At 44.8% G+C, this 13,875-nt stretch overlaps 1 protein-coding gene across 5 annotated transcripts in view; it reads left to right on the top strand.

Moving 5' to 3' along the window:
- NMT2 (N-myristoyltransferase 2) overlaps positions 1 to 13,875 on the top strand; it is a 67,035-nt gene that overhangs the window by 27,354 nt on the left and 25,806 nt on the right. For 2 of the 5 annotated variants that reach the window (XR_014313763.1, XM_082738709.1), the window contains exons 2-5: positions 8,535 to 8,670; positions 9,045 to 9,087; positions 9,832 to 9,903; positions 12,511 to 12,655. Coding sequence is in view for 3 of the 5 variants with exons in the window: in XM_082738709.1 (XP_082594835.1) it covers positions 8,535 to 8,670; positions 9,045 to 9,087; positions 9,832 to 9,903; positions 12,511 to 12,655 (396 nt within the window). In the remaining 2 variants the exon portion in view is untranslated. The remainder of the gene's footprint in view (positions 1 to 8,534; positions 8,671 to 9,044; positions 9,088 to 9,831; positions 9,904 to 12,510; positions 12,656 to 13,875) is intronic. The other 3 variants (XR_014313762.1, XM_082738711.1, XM_082738710.1) reach the window with 2 other exon arrangements.

Here is a 13,875-nt window from a genome sequence, read left to right as displayed (position 1 = left end):
ATTATAGATTATTACAAAACTAATTGGGCCGCCTGGGAAGCCTCTGCCTTCGGCTCAGGTCATGATATGATCCCAGGGTCCTGGGATCGAGCCCCCACATCGGGGCTCTCTGCTCAGCAGGGAGCCTGCTTCCCTTCCTTTCTCTCTGCCTGCCTCTCTGCCTAATTGTGATCTCTGTCTGTCAAATAAATAAATAAAAATATTTTTTAAAAAAACTTAATATTTAATCACCCATTTAACCAAGGTGGCAGTAGTTGATTCTGTAGAAGCCTACTTATGGGCAAAACTTAGCTCCTTTCATATTGAGATGTTTCAGTTCTCTTAAGTAATCAAAGACCTGAGAATGACAAAGCTAGAAACATCGGTTTTCTGGACAGATAAAGAAAAAAAGCTTCATTTGCAGTTTCTTATCAAGAGCAAACCAACAATCCAAGAAAACTCTGCGTTTTTAACAGAGAAGAGCCACATTTCAGTCTTACATAGGTATACTTTTAAAATTCATTCATTCCAGGGGCGCCTGGATGGCTCAGTTGTTAAGCATCTGTCAGCTCAGGTCATGATCCCAGGACCCTGGGATCGAGCCCAACATCGTGCTCCCTGCTCAGTGGGAAGCCTGCTTCTCCCCACCCCATTTCCCCCTGTTTGTGTTCCCTCTCTTGCTGTGTCTCTCTCTGTCAAATAAGTAAAATCTTAAAAAAAAAAAAAAAAATTCATTCATTCCAGGCTGAGTTCTGACTACACATAAAATTCTTTTTCAAAGATTCCCTTCACAAACCTGCTACAACTTTCTTTTTACATTCAAATTTTGTCTTAAGCTTTCCTTCTCTAAGTAACCAGACTCATTTTAGGACAAAATTACTAGCTTTTCCCTCAACAAAAATGTATGCCCACTCCTCGTACTTTTCTTTCTTTCTTTCTTTCTTTCTTTCTTTCTTTCTTTCTTTCTTTCTTTCTTTTTTTTTTTTTTTAAGATTTTATTTACTTGTCAGATAGAGAAAGAGAACACAAGCTGGGGAAGCAACAAGGAGAGTGGGGAGTCTGCTTCTCCCGAGCAAGGAGCCGGATACAGGACTCAATCCCAGGACTCAGGGATCAGGACCAGAGCTGAAGGCAGACGCTTAACCAACTGAGCCATCCAGGTGCCCCTCCTCATACCTTCTTTTATCAAAAACACATCTTGGGGGACGCCTGGGTGGCTCAGTTGGTTAAACAGCTGCCTTCGGCTCAGGTCATGATCCCAGCGTCCTGGGATCGAGTCCCATATCGGGCTCCTTGCTCCGCGGGGAGCCTGCTTCTCCATCTGACTCTGCCTTCCACTCTGTCTGCCTGTGCTCGCTCTCGCTTGCTCTCTCTGACAAATAAATAAAATCTTAAAAAAAAAAAAAACAACACATCTTGGGACACCTGCATGGCTCAGCCTGTTAAGCATCTGACTCTTGATTTCAGCTCAGGTCATGATCTCTGGGTCCTGGGATCGAGCCCTGCATTGGCCCCACATTGAGTGTGGAGCCTGCTAAAGATTCTCTCCCTCTCCCTCTGCCCCCCACCACTGGCATGAGCTTCTTTCTCCCAAAACAAACAAACCAAACACATCTTAGTTTCCCTGCATAAGGAGTTGCTTTCCTTGTCATTTCTTAGAAATATCAATTACATTTATCACAATTTTTACTTTTAGAAACCTTAGTCTCCATTGAAAACTAAGTAGTAACCACTTGTGAACTATCTGTCACACGCATCTTCCATCTTTCATTTTTCTTAAAAATATTGAGGACATGTTGAAAACTACCACAGCCCATCTTCTGGCCAAAAATTATTTATATTCCCCCACATGTAGAATACATTTACCCTCCCTGAAGCCCTTCCCAAAATCATGTTGTGTTTTGGCTTAGATACTAGGTTCAGGTTTGAAGTCTGGGATCTCATGTAAATAAAGTCAAGGTCTGGTTGAGGGCTCTTAGGGTCTGCTGAACACCATGAACCGAGAATGTACCGTGTCTGCTTTCCACACATCCTCGTGGAATGGTGGACAGATGTAGGAGAGCCCTAGAGGGAGGAAGTAGAGCGCAAAACACAGTCAGTGGTCCATAGCAGTTCTGAAATCCAACCAGGAACGTGTTGTCAACTCCTGCATTTGTGGTCAGTCCTTCTTCTTGGGAGCTATCATCTGTGGCTCTGGGCTCTGCCCTTGAGGTTCTTGGTTCTGGCGTTCCAGTCATCCTTCCAAAAGATAACTTTGTGCCCTAGTGAGTAACCTTCTTGGTCTGTTTCCTCCCTGTAAAAGGCTGTGGGTCCAAAGGCCTCTGTTCACTTTGTTCTGCTGCCTTTCAGGCTGCTGTGCTGCTTTTAGAAATGTCACGGGCTTTCCTCCGTGTCCATTTATAATCCACTCTGTTCGACAAAAGTTACCCTGAACTCTTTTTTCTGTCAGATAATCTTTTCTGTCAGGCGCCTGGTGAAGGTGCTGTGGGACAAAGGTTCTTAGAAGCTCTGCTGTTTCCAGATAGATGAAGCCCATCCTTCAGAACCTGAGGCCTTTGTCTTTTTGGAAGGGTCCAGAGGCCCCACTTTCCGTCTTCCTAACATCCTAACAAAGGGCTTACCGCTCCACCCTTGCTGTGACTTTCTGTTCTTAGGTCATTTATTTTTTCTTTTTAAGATTTATTTATTCACTATTTGAGAGAAAGAGAGTTGGGGGGTGGGACAGGGGGAGAGGGAGAGAGAATCAGACGCCCCCTGAGCTAGAACCCCGAGGTGGGATCAGTCCCATGGCCGGTGAGATCACCACCTGAGGCCGTTTCTTCATAGGCAAACCTTTGCCTTCTGGAGACTCAAGGATGAGAAACAGTTATTTTTTAACCTACAAATTACTAGCTGAGTGTATCTATTCTCTTATTTCTACTCAGAAACTAGCTTATTCTGGAGTTGATCTCTCTCTTGTCTCATTATAGAAGAAGCCAGCAGCTTCAGCCCTCTCCCCAGCGATCTTTTCAGTTAGATCATCATCAGCTCATTAGGTACATTTTCTGGTTTCCACATTATTGCTGGCGACAGCTTTATAAACGCACTCACTGAAATAATCATTCCATGAAACTCTGTCTGTTTGAGGCTCCTCCTGGCCTTGTCACCTGGCCTTGGAGCAGTTGCCTTGTGTTTTCGGGTTTTCTTAGAGTGGCCCTCCATTGTCAGGCCCCCAATTTCTGGTCTGCTCTCTGTTGCTCTGTAATAGGTCATGCCAGAGCTAGTGACCTAAATAAAAGAGCGGCCACTTTGTTACACTTGGCAGATTCTGTGGGTAGGAAGTTGGAAAGGCAGGTTCTCCCTTCAGGCCTCTTGGGTAGGTGCAGGCTCCATGGGGCTGGTGGTCTGGCCGAGCTCCCTCTCTCGGCCCTAGCTGGTCCTGCTGGGGATATTAGGTGCTGGCCTGGCAGTCTCCAGGCCCTCGGGCCTCTTCCATGGCTCCTGGCTGCCCCCAGAATGAGCATCCTGAGGGAGCCAGGTGGAAAAAGCATGGCCTTTTGTGACCGAGCCTCCAGAATCCCATGGGGTCAGTTCTGCTGCACAAAGAGCAGATGACAAGCCAGCCCAGATTCATGCGGAGGGTAATGGACCTCACCTCTTGTTGAGAGAAGTATCCAAGAATTTTCAGATGTGTTTTGATACTGCTTGCACCTGGAACAGTGTCTGGCAACAAGAGAACCTCATTATGTGATTGCATCCAGTAATCAGGAGATCTCCCTCTCTTATAAAATTTACTATCAGTCTTTGGGTGCTGCAGTGTGACCCCGGTATTAACAAGTGACGGTACTGCTTGTATTTACTGTGTTTCTGAAAAGTAGAGGTATGGGCACTTCACACTGTATACCTTTTATTCTGAACGAGTCAGAAAGCTAAATATTATTTTCCAAAAGTCACAAAGTTAGTAGAGGAAAAACATAAAAAGATGTTTATGTGGTTTTGCAATAGGGAAGGTCTTTCTAACCAAGATTTAAAAGCCCAAAAGCCACAAGGGAAAATTTCTTAAATGTTAGACTCCACCAAAATTTTAAATGGCTGTGTAGGAAAAGATATCATAAAATATAAACCAGATAAAGTATTTGCAATCTAAGTAACAGACAACAGCCTAGGCAATGTACTACAGACATAAAGTAGTATCTCACAGAGCTGTTGCAAGGATTAAATGAAATGAAAATAGCCAAAGTAAAAATACTTAACAACTGGTAGGTTCTACCCATGCTTTTATAAAGGCCACTGACAAGTCAATTTTTTAAAGAGATGGGTAACAGAAAAAGGATATGAATGAGCAGTTCATGGAAAAAATATAAATGGTCATTGAACATATGGGAAGATATGTATAGCCTTGCTCCTGATTAAATAAAGAAAAATTAAATCTGCAGTAAGGGTTTTCTACCTATAAGTCTGTCAGAGATGGAGGGGCAGTTGGGTGGCTCAGTGGTTAAGCGTCTGCCTTCATCTCAGGTCATGATCTCCGGGTGCTGGGGGCAAGCCCTGCATCATCGGGCTCCCTCCTTAGCAGGGAGTTTGCTTCTGCCACTCCTCCCTGCTTGTGTGCGTGTTCTCTCTCTCAAGTAGATAAAATCTTAAAAAAAAAAAAAAAAAGACTGTCCAAGATGAAAAAAATGTTGATATTTCAGTATTGGCAAAGAAGTTGGGAAATTGACATTCCCATTGACTTACTGTTCCTTTATAGGAAAAGCATATTTTGCCTCTGGCTTCTTTCAGGATTTTTTTTTTTTTTAAATCTTTGATATTCTGTAGCTTGAAAAGGATATGCCTGTGCTGAGGCATAGTGTTTCTTGGCGTGCATCCTGCTTGGTGTTCTCTGAGCTTCCTGGATCTGTGGTGTGGTGTCTGACTTTCACTGGGGGAAATTCTCAGTCGTGATTTCAGATATTTTTTATGTTCCTCCTATGCCTTCTGGTATTCCCATCACGCATGTGTTACACCTTGTGTAGTTGTCCCATGGCCTTTGGATATTCCGTTCTGTTTCATCACTGTTCTCTTAGATTTTCACTTTTGGAGATTTCTTCTGTTGTTGTGTTTTGTTTTTGTTCTTTTTTGAGAGAATGTGTGCTTGCGTGCAAAGGGTGGGATGGGGGGAGCCCCGTGTGGGGTTTGATCCCACAATGCTGAGATCATGACGTGAGCCAGAAATCAAAAGACAGACGCATAACTGACTGAGCCATCTAGGTGTCGCACTTTTGGTGGTTTCCGTTGCTGTATCTTCAAGCTCAGAGATTCTTTCCTCAGCTGTGTCCAGTCGGCTAATAAGCCATCAAAGGACCTCTGCATTTCTCTTAAAGTGTCTTTTATGTCTGTCATTTCTTTCTGGCTCTTTCTTAGGTTTTCTGTCTCCTGTTAACGTTGTCTGCCCTTTTATGCTGTCTGTTTTGTTCCTTTGAAACCATAGGATATTAATCTGTCAGTTTTAAATTCCTGTTCTGACAGTTGTACCATCCCTGCCCTGTCCGATTCTGGTGCTTGGTCTTTTTTCCAGGTTTGTTTTTGGCCTCTCAGTATGCCTTATAATTTTTTCCAGATAGCCAGACATGAGGTACCAGGTAAGAGGAGCTGCTGCTGGCGCTTCAGTGCTGTGGTGGTGAGAGGTGAGGGCGTGGGGGTTCTGCGGTCCTGCACTGCGGCCCCTCCCAGCCCTTACAGAGCCTGGGCCTCTGGGCTCTGAACCTGCTCATGTTTCCTCTGTTTCCTCCTCTTCTCTTGTGTGGACTGGGTTTGGTTATTTCCCCACGTCAGTTAGGCTCTGGGCGACCAGTTCCTTCTAGGGGCAGGGCTTGTTGAGAACAGAGTGCTCTGGCTTATTTCAGAAGGGTCCCTGTTCCCCTCCCACTGCTGGAAGCATGAGGGGACTTTTGTCTGCTGTTTGTTCTGGGAAAACTCACGAAAGTCTGGGAGACCCCTGGGACTGGGTCCCCCTGGTTCACACACAGGCCCCAGCACTGGGCAGTCACATCTCCCGTTTTCTTACCTGAGTACAGCTAGCTGCTGTGGTGGTTTGCATTCCTGAGGCTTTGCTGGAGGAAGCTGCAGTGCCCTGTGTTCTTACCTGTCTGGCCGGTCTTGGGGCCAGTCTTAGTCCTGTGTCCTTGCCTTTCCCATGAATCCAAGAGGAGTTGTTGGGTTTTCAGTCTGTTAAGATGGAGTGGTGATTTCAAAGCTACATATGTGTGGACCCAGGTTGGTGGACTGGGTATTGGCACAGTATTTAGTAAAGCAATCTTAATTATTTACTGAAAGTAAAAACGTGCATGACCTAGTATTTCCACCTTTGGACATTACTGGCACAAATGCATAAAGATGTAATTGGAAGGGGAGGTGAATCACAAGAGACTATGGACTCTGAAAAACAATCTGAGGGGTTTGAAGTGGTGGGGGGGGTGGGAGGTTGGGGTACCAGGTGGTGCGTATTATAGAGGGCACGGATTGCATGGAGCACTGGGTGTGGTGAAAAAATAATGAATACTGTTTTTCTGAAAATAAATAAATTGAAAAAAAATAAAAAAGCAAAAAAAAAAAAGATGTAAATACCAGATTTTTTTTTTTTACAGCATTAAAAAAAAAAGATTTTATTTATTTATTTGAGAGAAAGAGTACAAGCAGGGGGTGGAGTGGGTGAGAGAAACAGACTCCCTGCTGAGCGGGGAGCTGCCCTGGGGCTTGATCCCAGGACCCCAGATGGTCACCTAAGCCAAAGGCAGATGCTTAATCGGCAGAGCCACCCAGGCGCCCCTACAGCAGCACTTTGTAATGTAGGGATGGTTAAATATGATGTGTTTACACAATGGAATGCTCTCTAGCTGCTTAAAAGAATTGAAATCGCTCACTATATCCTGACATGGGAAGGAATCTAAGACACCTTGTTAAGTGGAAGGAGGTAAAAAGCAAGTTGGCAAATGGTATGTTTAAGATTCAGTTTTTATTTAAAACTTATTCACAGTGAAAATGAAGGGGTGCTTAGAGAAGGAGGAGAAATTTGGAAGAATATGTACAAGAAAAACCATGGGTTGCCTCTGAGGGACAGTGTTACAGGGTTAATACATAGATATCAGTGACATTTGTGTCTTGCATGATGCATAGATACTTGATAATTAGGCAAGAGCGAAAGTAGGCAACAGCAGATCCAGTTTACTGAGGGCAGTACAGTGGAATGGTATGTTTACATCACTTTTCCCTCCATCCAGGCAATAATGTAACAGTCTCTGAATTTCAACTTCCCTTCTGGGAATACTGTGGTAGTGTAGACCCAAGTAACTGGAAATTGCACATCTCCTGGGGTCTCTTCCGGTCTTTCAGGGGGTGACAGCCATAAGATGACAAAAGAGTCCCAGACAAATGTTTTACCAGTGAACATTTTTTTCCACATAGAGTTTTTTTTATTGTTAATTCTTCTTGTTAAATGATTTACCAAGGAAAATTTCCCCTTCTGCAAAGAAGCGGTTTCCTCGGTTCTGTTGTGTTGAGCTTTCTGATTTTTTGTGCCCAAGCGAAGTTTGTAATGGAATTTTTTTTTTTTTACAACACGTATCTCTCCCTTAAAAGGCTACCTAAAAAGTTGGTTAGCAGAGCCATGGTTCAGCAGGAAAGCTACTTGACTTTCATCATAAAATACGGTTTCTAGCTACAGTTTTCCTGCTCGAATGCTATCTGAGAACCTGCAGTATGACTGCGTGTAGACTAATAATTCTTCTGAGTTCTTTGTCCTGTTAACTTCTCATCTGTCTAAATTTCATTTTCCACTTTACATCCCATTTTGAGTTTCTGGATCTAACCCCATCATGTGCATGTAGATGGCAGGCTTCTCACAAGACCCTGGCAGAATTTTCATTTAACGCTGTTCTGATACATTCTGATTCGGTCTGCCCAGGGCAGAGGTTCAGTCCCACAGGACTGCTCCCACCACATACCAACCCCCACTTCAGAGGCCAGTCGCAAGCAAGCCCAAGCTATCCCCTGTCCTCGTGACCCACCAACATATATCGGAGGGTCCCACGGTCCCTTGCTCAGATTTGATTTTGATTTGCTGGAACAGCTCATGGAAGTAATAGAAACATTTTCTTTACTAGATGACTGGTTTATCATAAAAGGGAATGGCCAAGTGGAAGAGATGCATAGGGCCAGGTGTGGGAAAAGGGCACCGAGCTTCCATGCCCCACTTTTCCTGAGTTTGTACGAGGGAAATGCTGTTTTCCAGGGGTTTTGTAGCCCATTGATCACAGGGCTGGCACCACTGGCCACCAACCTCCACCCTTAGGCACTTTCCACAAGTCACCTTATTAACACATTTTTAACCTCTTTTCACTTAGGAAATATGTACGAGAGCTATGTATTAGGTCACCTGAATGATCAGATACATATGTTCCTTATAAATTACAATATGAGGCTTCCTAACCTAGTTTTCTTTTTTTTAACTCCTGGGTATAATTTGCATTCTTCTCAATGATTAATATTCTATAATGATTTTTTTGTTCTTGTTTTATCCTCTGTCATCTTCCTAACAGAAGTCCTGGAGGAGATTTGGGTGCCAAAAAGAAAAAGAAGAAACAGAAGAGAAAGAAGGAGAAACCGAACTCCGGAGGCACCAAATCAGACTCGGCCTCTGATTCCCAGGAGATTAAAATCCAGCAGCCTTCCAAAGTGAGACCCCAGTTTTATTTTAGCCTCTGTGGTTCCTCCTGCATGTGCGAGCCGGAGGTGTACCTGGGGTTTTGCCGTGACCTTGTGCTGGGTGGCGCTGGTCCCTGGAGGGCTTTACAGCCTTCCTGCTGCTGATGTTGGTACCTAAATAAGAGGTACAGACTGTGTTTTTGTATGTATGGGGATACAGCCTGCATTTTTCCTTTTTCTCAGAGCAAATTAGTACATAGACTATAGTGATAGAAGTCCGTCTCAGTGTGAGCTTCTTAGGTGTGTGTTGTTGTTTTGAAGTTAAGCTTAATATTTCGTTACTTTCAGTTCAGAAGATACTCACATTTTAATTTTTCTGGGTATCTGTCTAATTACCTGAATAGCACCCCACGATCTGGCAGCAGATTCCCACGGGAGCAGCCACAGGTAAGTCTTACGACCTTGAATCCGACCAGTAGGCTCGAGCGACCCTGCTTATTACATCACATTGCTGAGGGTGGGACGAAGCTCCTGACAGTGCCCGCCAGAGAAACACCCACCTGAGACCTAGCCCGCAGTTGTCGCTGAGCGCAGGGTGGGCGGCTGGCCGGTCTTGCGAGGTTCTGGTGGAGTGGATGGCAGGTGCCCCCACCTTGGGGCCGACCCTGGTCACCCTGGCTGAAATACAGGCCTTGTGGGTGCACAGGGCCCTCTCCGTGCAGGAAGCTCACAGGGCACGGGTTGGTGTTAGAAGTGTGGTGAAGCACACGGATGATCCTGATGTTTGCAGCGCCACGTCCATTGTCCTGGGGGTCGTGGTGTGGCCGAGGGGCTCGGGAGCGCACTGGCAAACACGGGCTGGGACCCGGCCCTGTAGCTCACGAGCTGTGTGGGTGCCACCCTCCATGAGCCAGTTTCCGCATCTGCCGGGTGGGAGTCGTGCCTTCTGGCCCCAGCTCATGGGGCTGTGAGGAGGTTACAGTTAGGGCCTTTCTGTTAAATGATCTTAAAGCAGTGTCGATATGGCAGCTGTTACCTAATATTATACAACTTGTGCAGGGTTGGAATTATTTCTTTCTTGCACACAGTTGACACTGTATCGTGCCAAGGGGGTCTTGCAGGCAGTTTTTGTTGTTAACTGTTTTACACGTAAGGACCAGGAGTCACTGAGAGGATACTTACTTTGCCCAGTTTTCCCTGACTGCCTTGTGGGGTGAGAAGAAAATGGGGTGTTGTCCCCTCGCTTTTCAGCTCGTCTCTCAGGTAATAAATACTCTTATCCACTGGCCCTCCTTCCTAAGGTCACTCGTATAAGGTATGCCATCAACTCGCAAGACATTTTTCCCATTATTCAATGTCACTTCCTTGGATAAATGCGGCGTCGCGTATATGCGGTTCTGACCCTCCGTATTGCTTCTACCATTACCATCAGCTTGCACGCCTCGCTGTACCCCCAGCCACTTTGAGCCCTTCCCTTACTTCTGGTCGCTTACAAGAAGCTAGAGCTAGCCAAGGCAGGAGGAGTGGCTAGCATTGTCTGGTGGAGACGTTATTTTCTTTTACAATTGAGAATAAATCAGGATTGTGTTAATGTGGGCCCTTCTCCGTTGCATTTTTTGAAACTGGAGTTTCTTTCCCTTACACAAAACGCTAGCTCTAAATAACAGTATAAAGTACTTTGGATTGTGTGTAGAAAATATTCCATTCTGCACCCAAGAACCAGAATAAGATGATAGGCTCCTTAGCAGTGGAGGACTTGGACGTTTTTCCAAGATATTACATTTTAGAAAGGAAAGGGTACAGAGTACAGTTGGAGTATAGTATTCCGTGGAGGAAAAGAGATGCGCCTGACTTAGAGATGGTAGTGGGAAGCTAATGTGGTGGGAAGTGAATGGATAGGGTTAAGAATGTATCGTAGCCGAATTTTCCTTGCTGCTTTGTCACCGTGGATTTGAAAATTATGCTTACTTGTATCCACTTTAAGAAAGCACTTAATGAGCTTTCAGATATAAATATGTCATGAATGGTCGTTTCATGGAAAGACTGCTAGTCAACCCGACGAGGCTAATTAGGGTTGAAACCGCTCTGAGGTCTGTCTTCACAGAGTTGGGATATTATTGGCTCCTTTGGAACAAAGATGCTGATTCATGTTTGCTGCAAACTAGCTAGAGCTTGGTATATTTGTGATCAAGAATTTAACTCCAGAATTAGGAAAGAAAAATCCCCATGACAAATTTACTGTAGGCTTTGTGGGTTCAAATTTGCCTTTTTAAAGATAAACGGGTACATGCTCAAGCATTCTTCGTTGAAATATGCTGTGCTCAGAGTTCCTGTTTAAGCTGTAGGTCTTTTAATAGGTTGCCTCGTTAGGGGTTCAGATGGATGTCAGTTTCATTTTACTGGAAATCGGTTACTGTATGTTGGGAGGTTCAGAAGAGACCCAAGCAAGAATCCCAAGCAAACCCAGTGATAAAGCAAACACAGGGAGGTGTATATTAAGTAAACCCTGATTTGTAGTGTGTGGTGTAGGTAAAGCTTCCCAAATTAGAGGATTGGCTCCAGACCACAGATGGCAGATTCGAGGTTGACCAGAAGTCCAGAGCTCCTATTAATAAACCAGCAAGGATCCGTGGTAGCTTTCTTTGGTGCCCCAGGTGTGTTGGCACACAGGAATAGCACAGGGCTCTGAAATTCTTGTTAACCACTTCTGAATGACAGTGAAGGGCATTCTTTGTGTGACATCAGAATTCTAAAACTAATCATTTGACAAACTGAAAAAAGTTGATTTTACCGTTCAGCCCTAAGTGGAAAAGTATAGGCTCACTTTCCATGTGGGATTACATTATCTCAGGGACTTTCCAAAAAAAGAGCTGGGGAATCTTCAGAGATAAGAGAAATATTGGCTTCGAGGAAGGAACTTGAGATTTGAAAGGTATTGTCAGTTTTCCAGACTGAGAATATGTTTTCCTGAAAAAAGGTTAGATTCCAACACTTGGCGTGGGGAAAAGAGGCTGCGGTTGCCAAAGATCTAAACTTACAGAAGAAACTGCTCTCGTCGGGAGGTTTGTCTCTGGAGGAGCATGGGAGCTGCGAGAAGGCAGGGTGGGGTCCTGGTGGAAGGCACACGTAGAGATTTCCATTCTTGATGAACTTCTTCCCAGCTCAGCACTCAGTTTACCTTCCTTCCTTTCTCTCTTCCCTTCCATTTCGTTTTCCTTCCATCCACCTTCCTTTCCCTCTTCCCTTCCCTTCCTTCTTCCTCTCTGTTCCCTTCCCTTCCCTTCCCTACTCTTCCTTTCCCTTCCCTTCTCCCTTCCCTCCCCTCCCCCCCTTCCCTTTTCATTTCATTCTTTTCCTGCCTTCCTCTTTTTTTTTTTTTTAAATGAACTAAAATTTCCCTTGCCTGCCTCGTTTCCATTCTAGCAGTGATTTCCTTTGGCCCCACATTGCTGCTGAGGGCCTCAACCCCAGCTGCGAACCCGAGGGTGTGCCTGACGGGCTGCTGGGGTCATAAGGCTTGTGTGCATGTCCCTCCTTTCTGCTGCTCCACCCAGATGAGTGCGAGTGAGGACCCTCTGCAGATGGGGGGGGGACCTTGAAGTGGGGGTGGGGGGTTGGCTTTACTTCAGATTTCCCAAAACTACCAAAGCCCCGTGAAAACTCCTGTACTATGGTTACCCTTAACGTAATGTGTTTGCTTCTATTTTAATACGTTAGCCTCCTTGAGCCCGGTCCCCAACCAGACTTAGAGGAAGGGGGTTGGTTTTTGGTGTCGTGGTCTCCAGGGCAGATGGCACGTGTGTTTGGCCCAGGTTTGGGAGCGGGTGGCGGCTTCCTCATTTTTGTGTCTCTGTATCTTTGCTGTTCTAGAATCCCACCATCCCGATGCAGAAGTTGCAGGACATCCAGAGAGCCATGGAGCTGCTGTCTGCGTGCCAAGGCCCTGCCAGGAGCATCGATGAAGCTGCCAAACACAGATACCAGTTTTGGGACACACAGCCGGTGCCCAAACTAAGTAAGCTTTTCTGCCTTTCTTCTCTCCCCACCCCCAAAACCCACAAAAGAAACTTGACTTCCATAATCTGTGTTTTATCACAGATTAGCAATATACACAAAAGTCCTATTTTTCTTCTTAAAATAGAAATATTGGGTAGTGACACTGGCTTTCAGTAGACACAGTTTAGAGTCTAATTCCTTTTTCTGGTAAAAAAAAAAAAAATCAACTTCTCCCACTTGAAACCTTAGTCTATGAAAAATACACGTAAAAGAGAGAGTCTCAGTACCTTTTTTGGTCCTGAGCTTCACGGAATTGTTTTTCCTATACATAAATTTTTAGCAGTCTCACATCTCACTTATTCTAAAAGACATAGGATATTGGCCTTGAAATGGAAAATGTGCTTGAGTGTTTGCAAATACAAGCCTACACATCACTTTCACACAGCATCTTTCCCTGATTAAACCCTTTCCCTACCTGGAGGCTGCCCTCCCTCCGTCCCCGCATGTTCCCCAGTGCCTGGCACTGAACAACAGACACTCAACACTGATCTGCTAACTATCACTCAGCCATAAAAAAGAAGGTGATCTTGCTCTTCAGTGTTGACCCTGAAGGCATTATGGGAAGTGAATTAGGTCAGAGAAAGACAAATACTATATGGTTTCACTTACATGTAGAATCTAAAAGAAAAGAAAAAAAAAATTCTGAATTCCTAGACACACAGAAATGGAAATGGAAAATTTCGTGTTGCTTGATGCTAGGATCCTGCTCCCTAAGCACCGGTGTGAATTCCTAGCAGGCAAGACCACTACAGTGCAGTAAGGGCCGCGGGGCCATCATGGGCACTCTGGGGGCGCCGCAGACGCATGGAGATTTTGGCAGCTGGCCTCTCACCTCAGCACGGAGCCTGGGCCCTCATGTTCTACTCAGACTTGCGCCTCCTAAGTTTCTATAAACATCATTTAGCTCTTCCCCTTTTCACAATAGAAAAGGTGATATAAAGGCACTAAAAATGTTTGTGACGGCATTAAAAGCTAAACCTGCTGTTTTCTATTGTCCTCCTTTGAAAATAGATTATAATTATTTCTCTGTTCTTCTTTCTTGAGTGTTCAGGTTCCAGAATCCGTGTAAGAGAAATGATTGTCTTCCAGATCTCTTAATAGTCCAGTTATGTACAAGTAATCTGTTTTATCGCATAAAAATCCAGGGACAGTCCTTGTCTGTGCCCTCGAGTAAGGATT

This window comes from Mustela nivalis, assembly GCF_964662115.1.
Source record: "Mustela nivalis genome assembly, chromosome: 7".
Lineage (NCBI taxonomy): Eukaryota > Metazoa > Chordata > Mammalia > Carnivora > Mustelidae > Mustela > Mustela nivalis.
The sequence above is the reverse complement of the archived record's forward strand: the minus strand, read 5'-3'. Positions and strand labels throughout refer to the sequence as shown.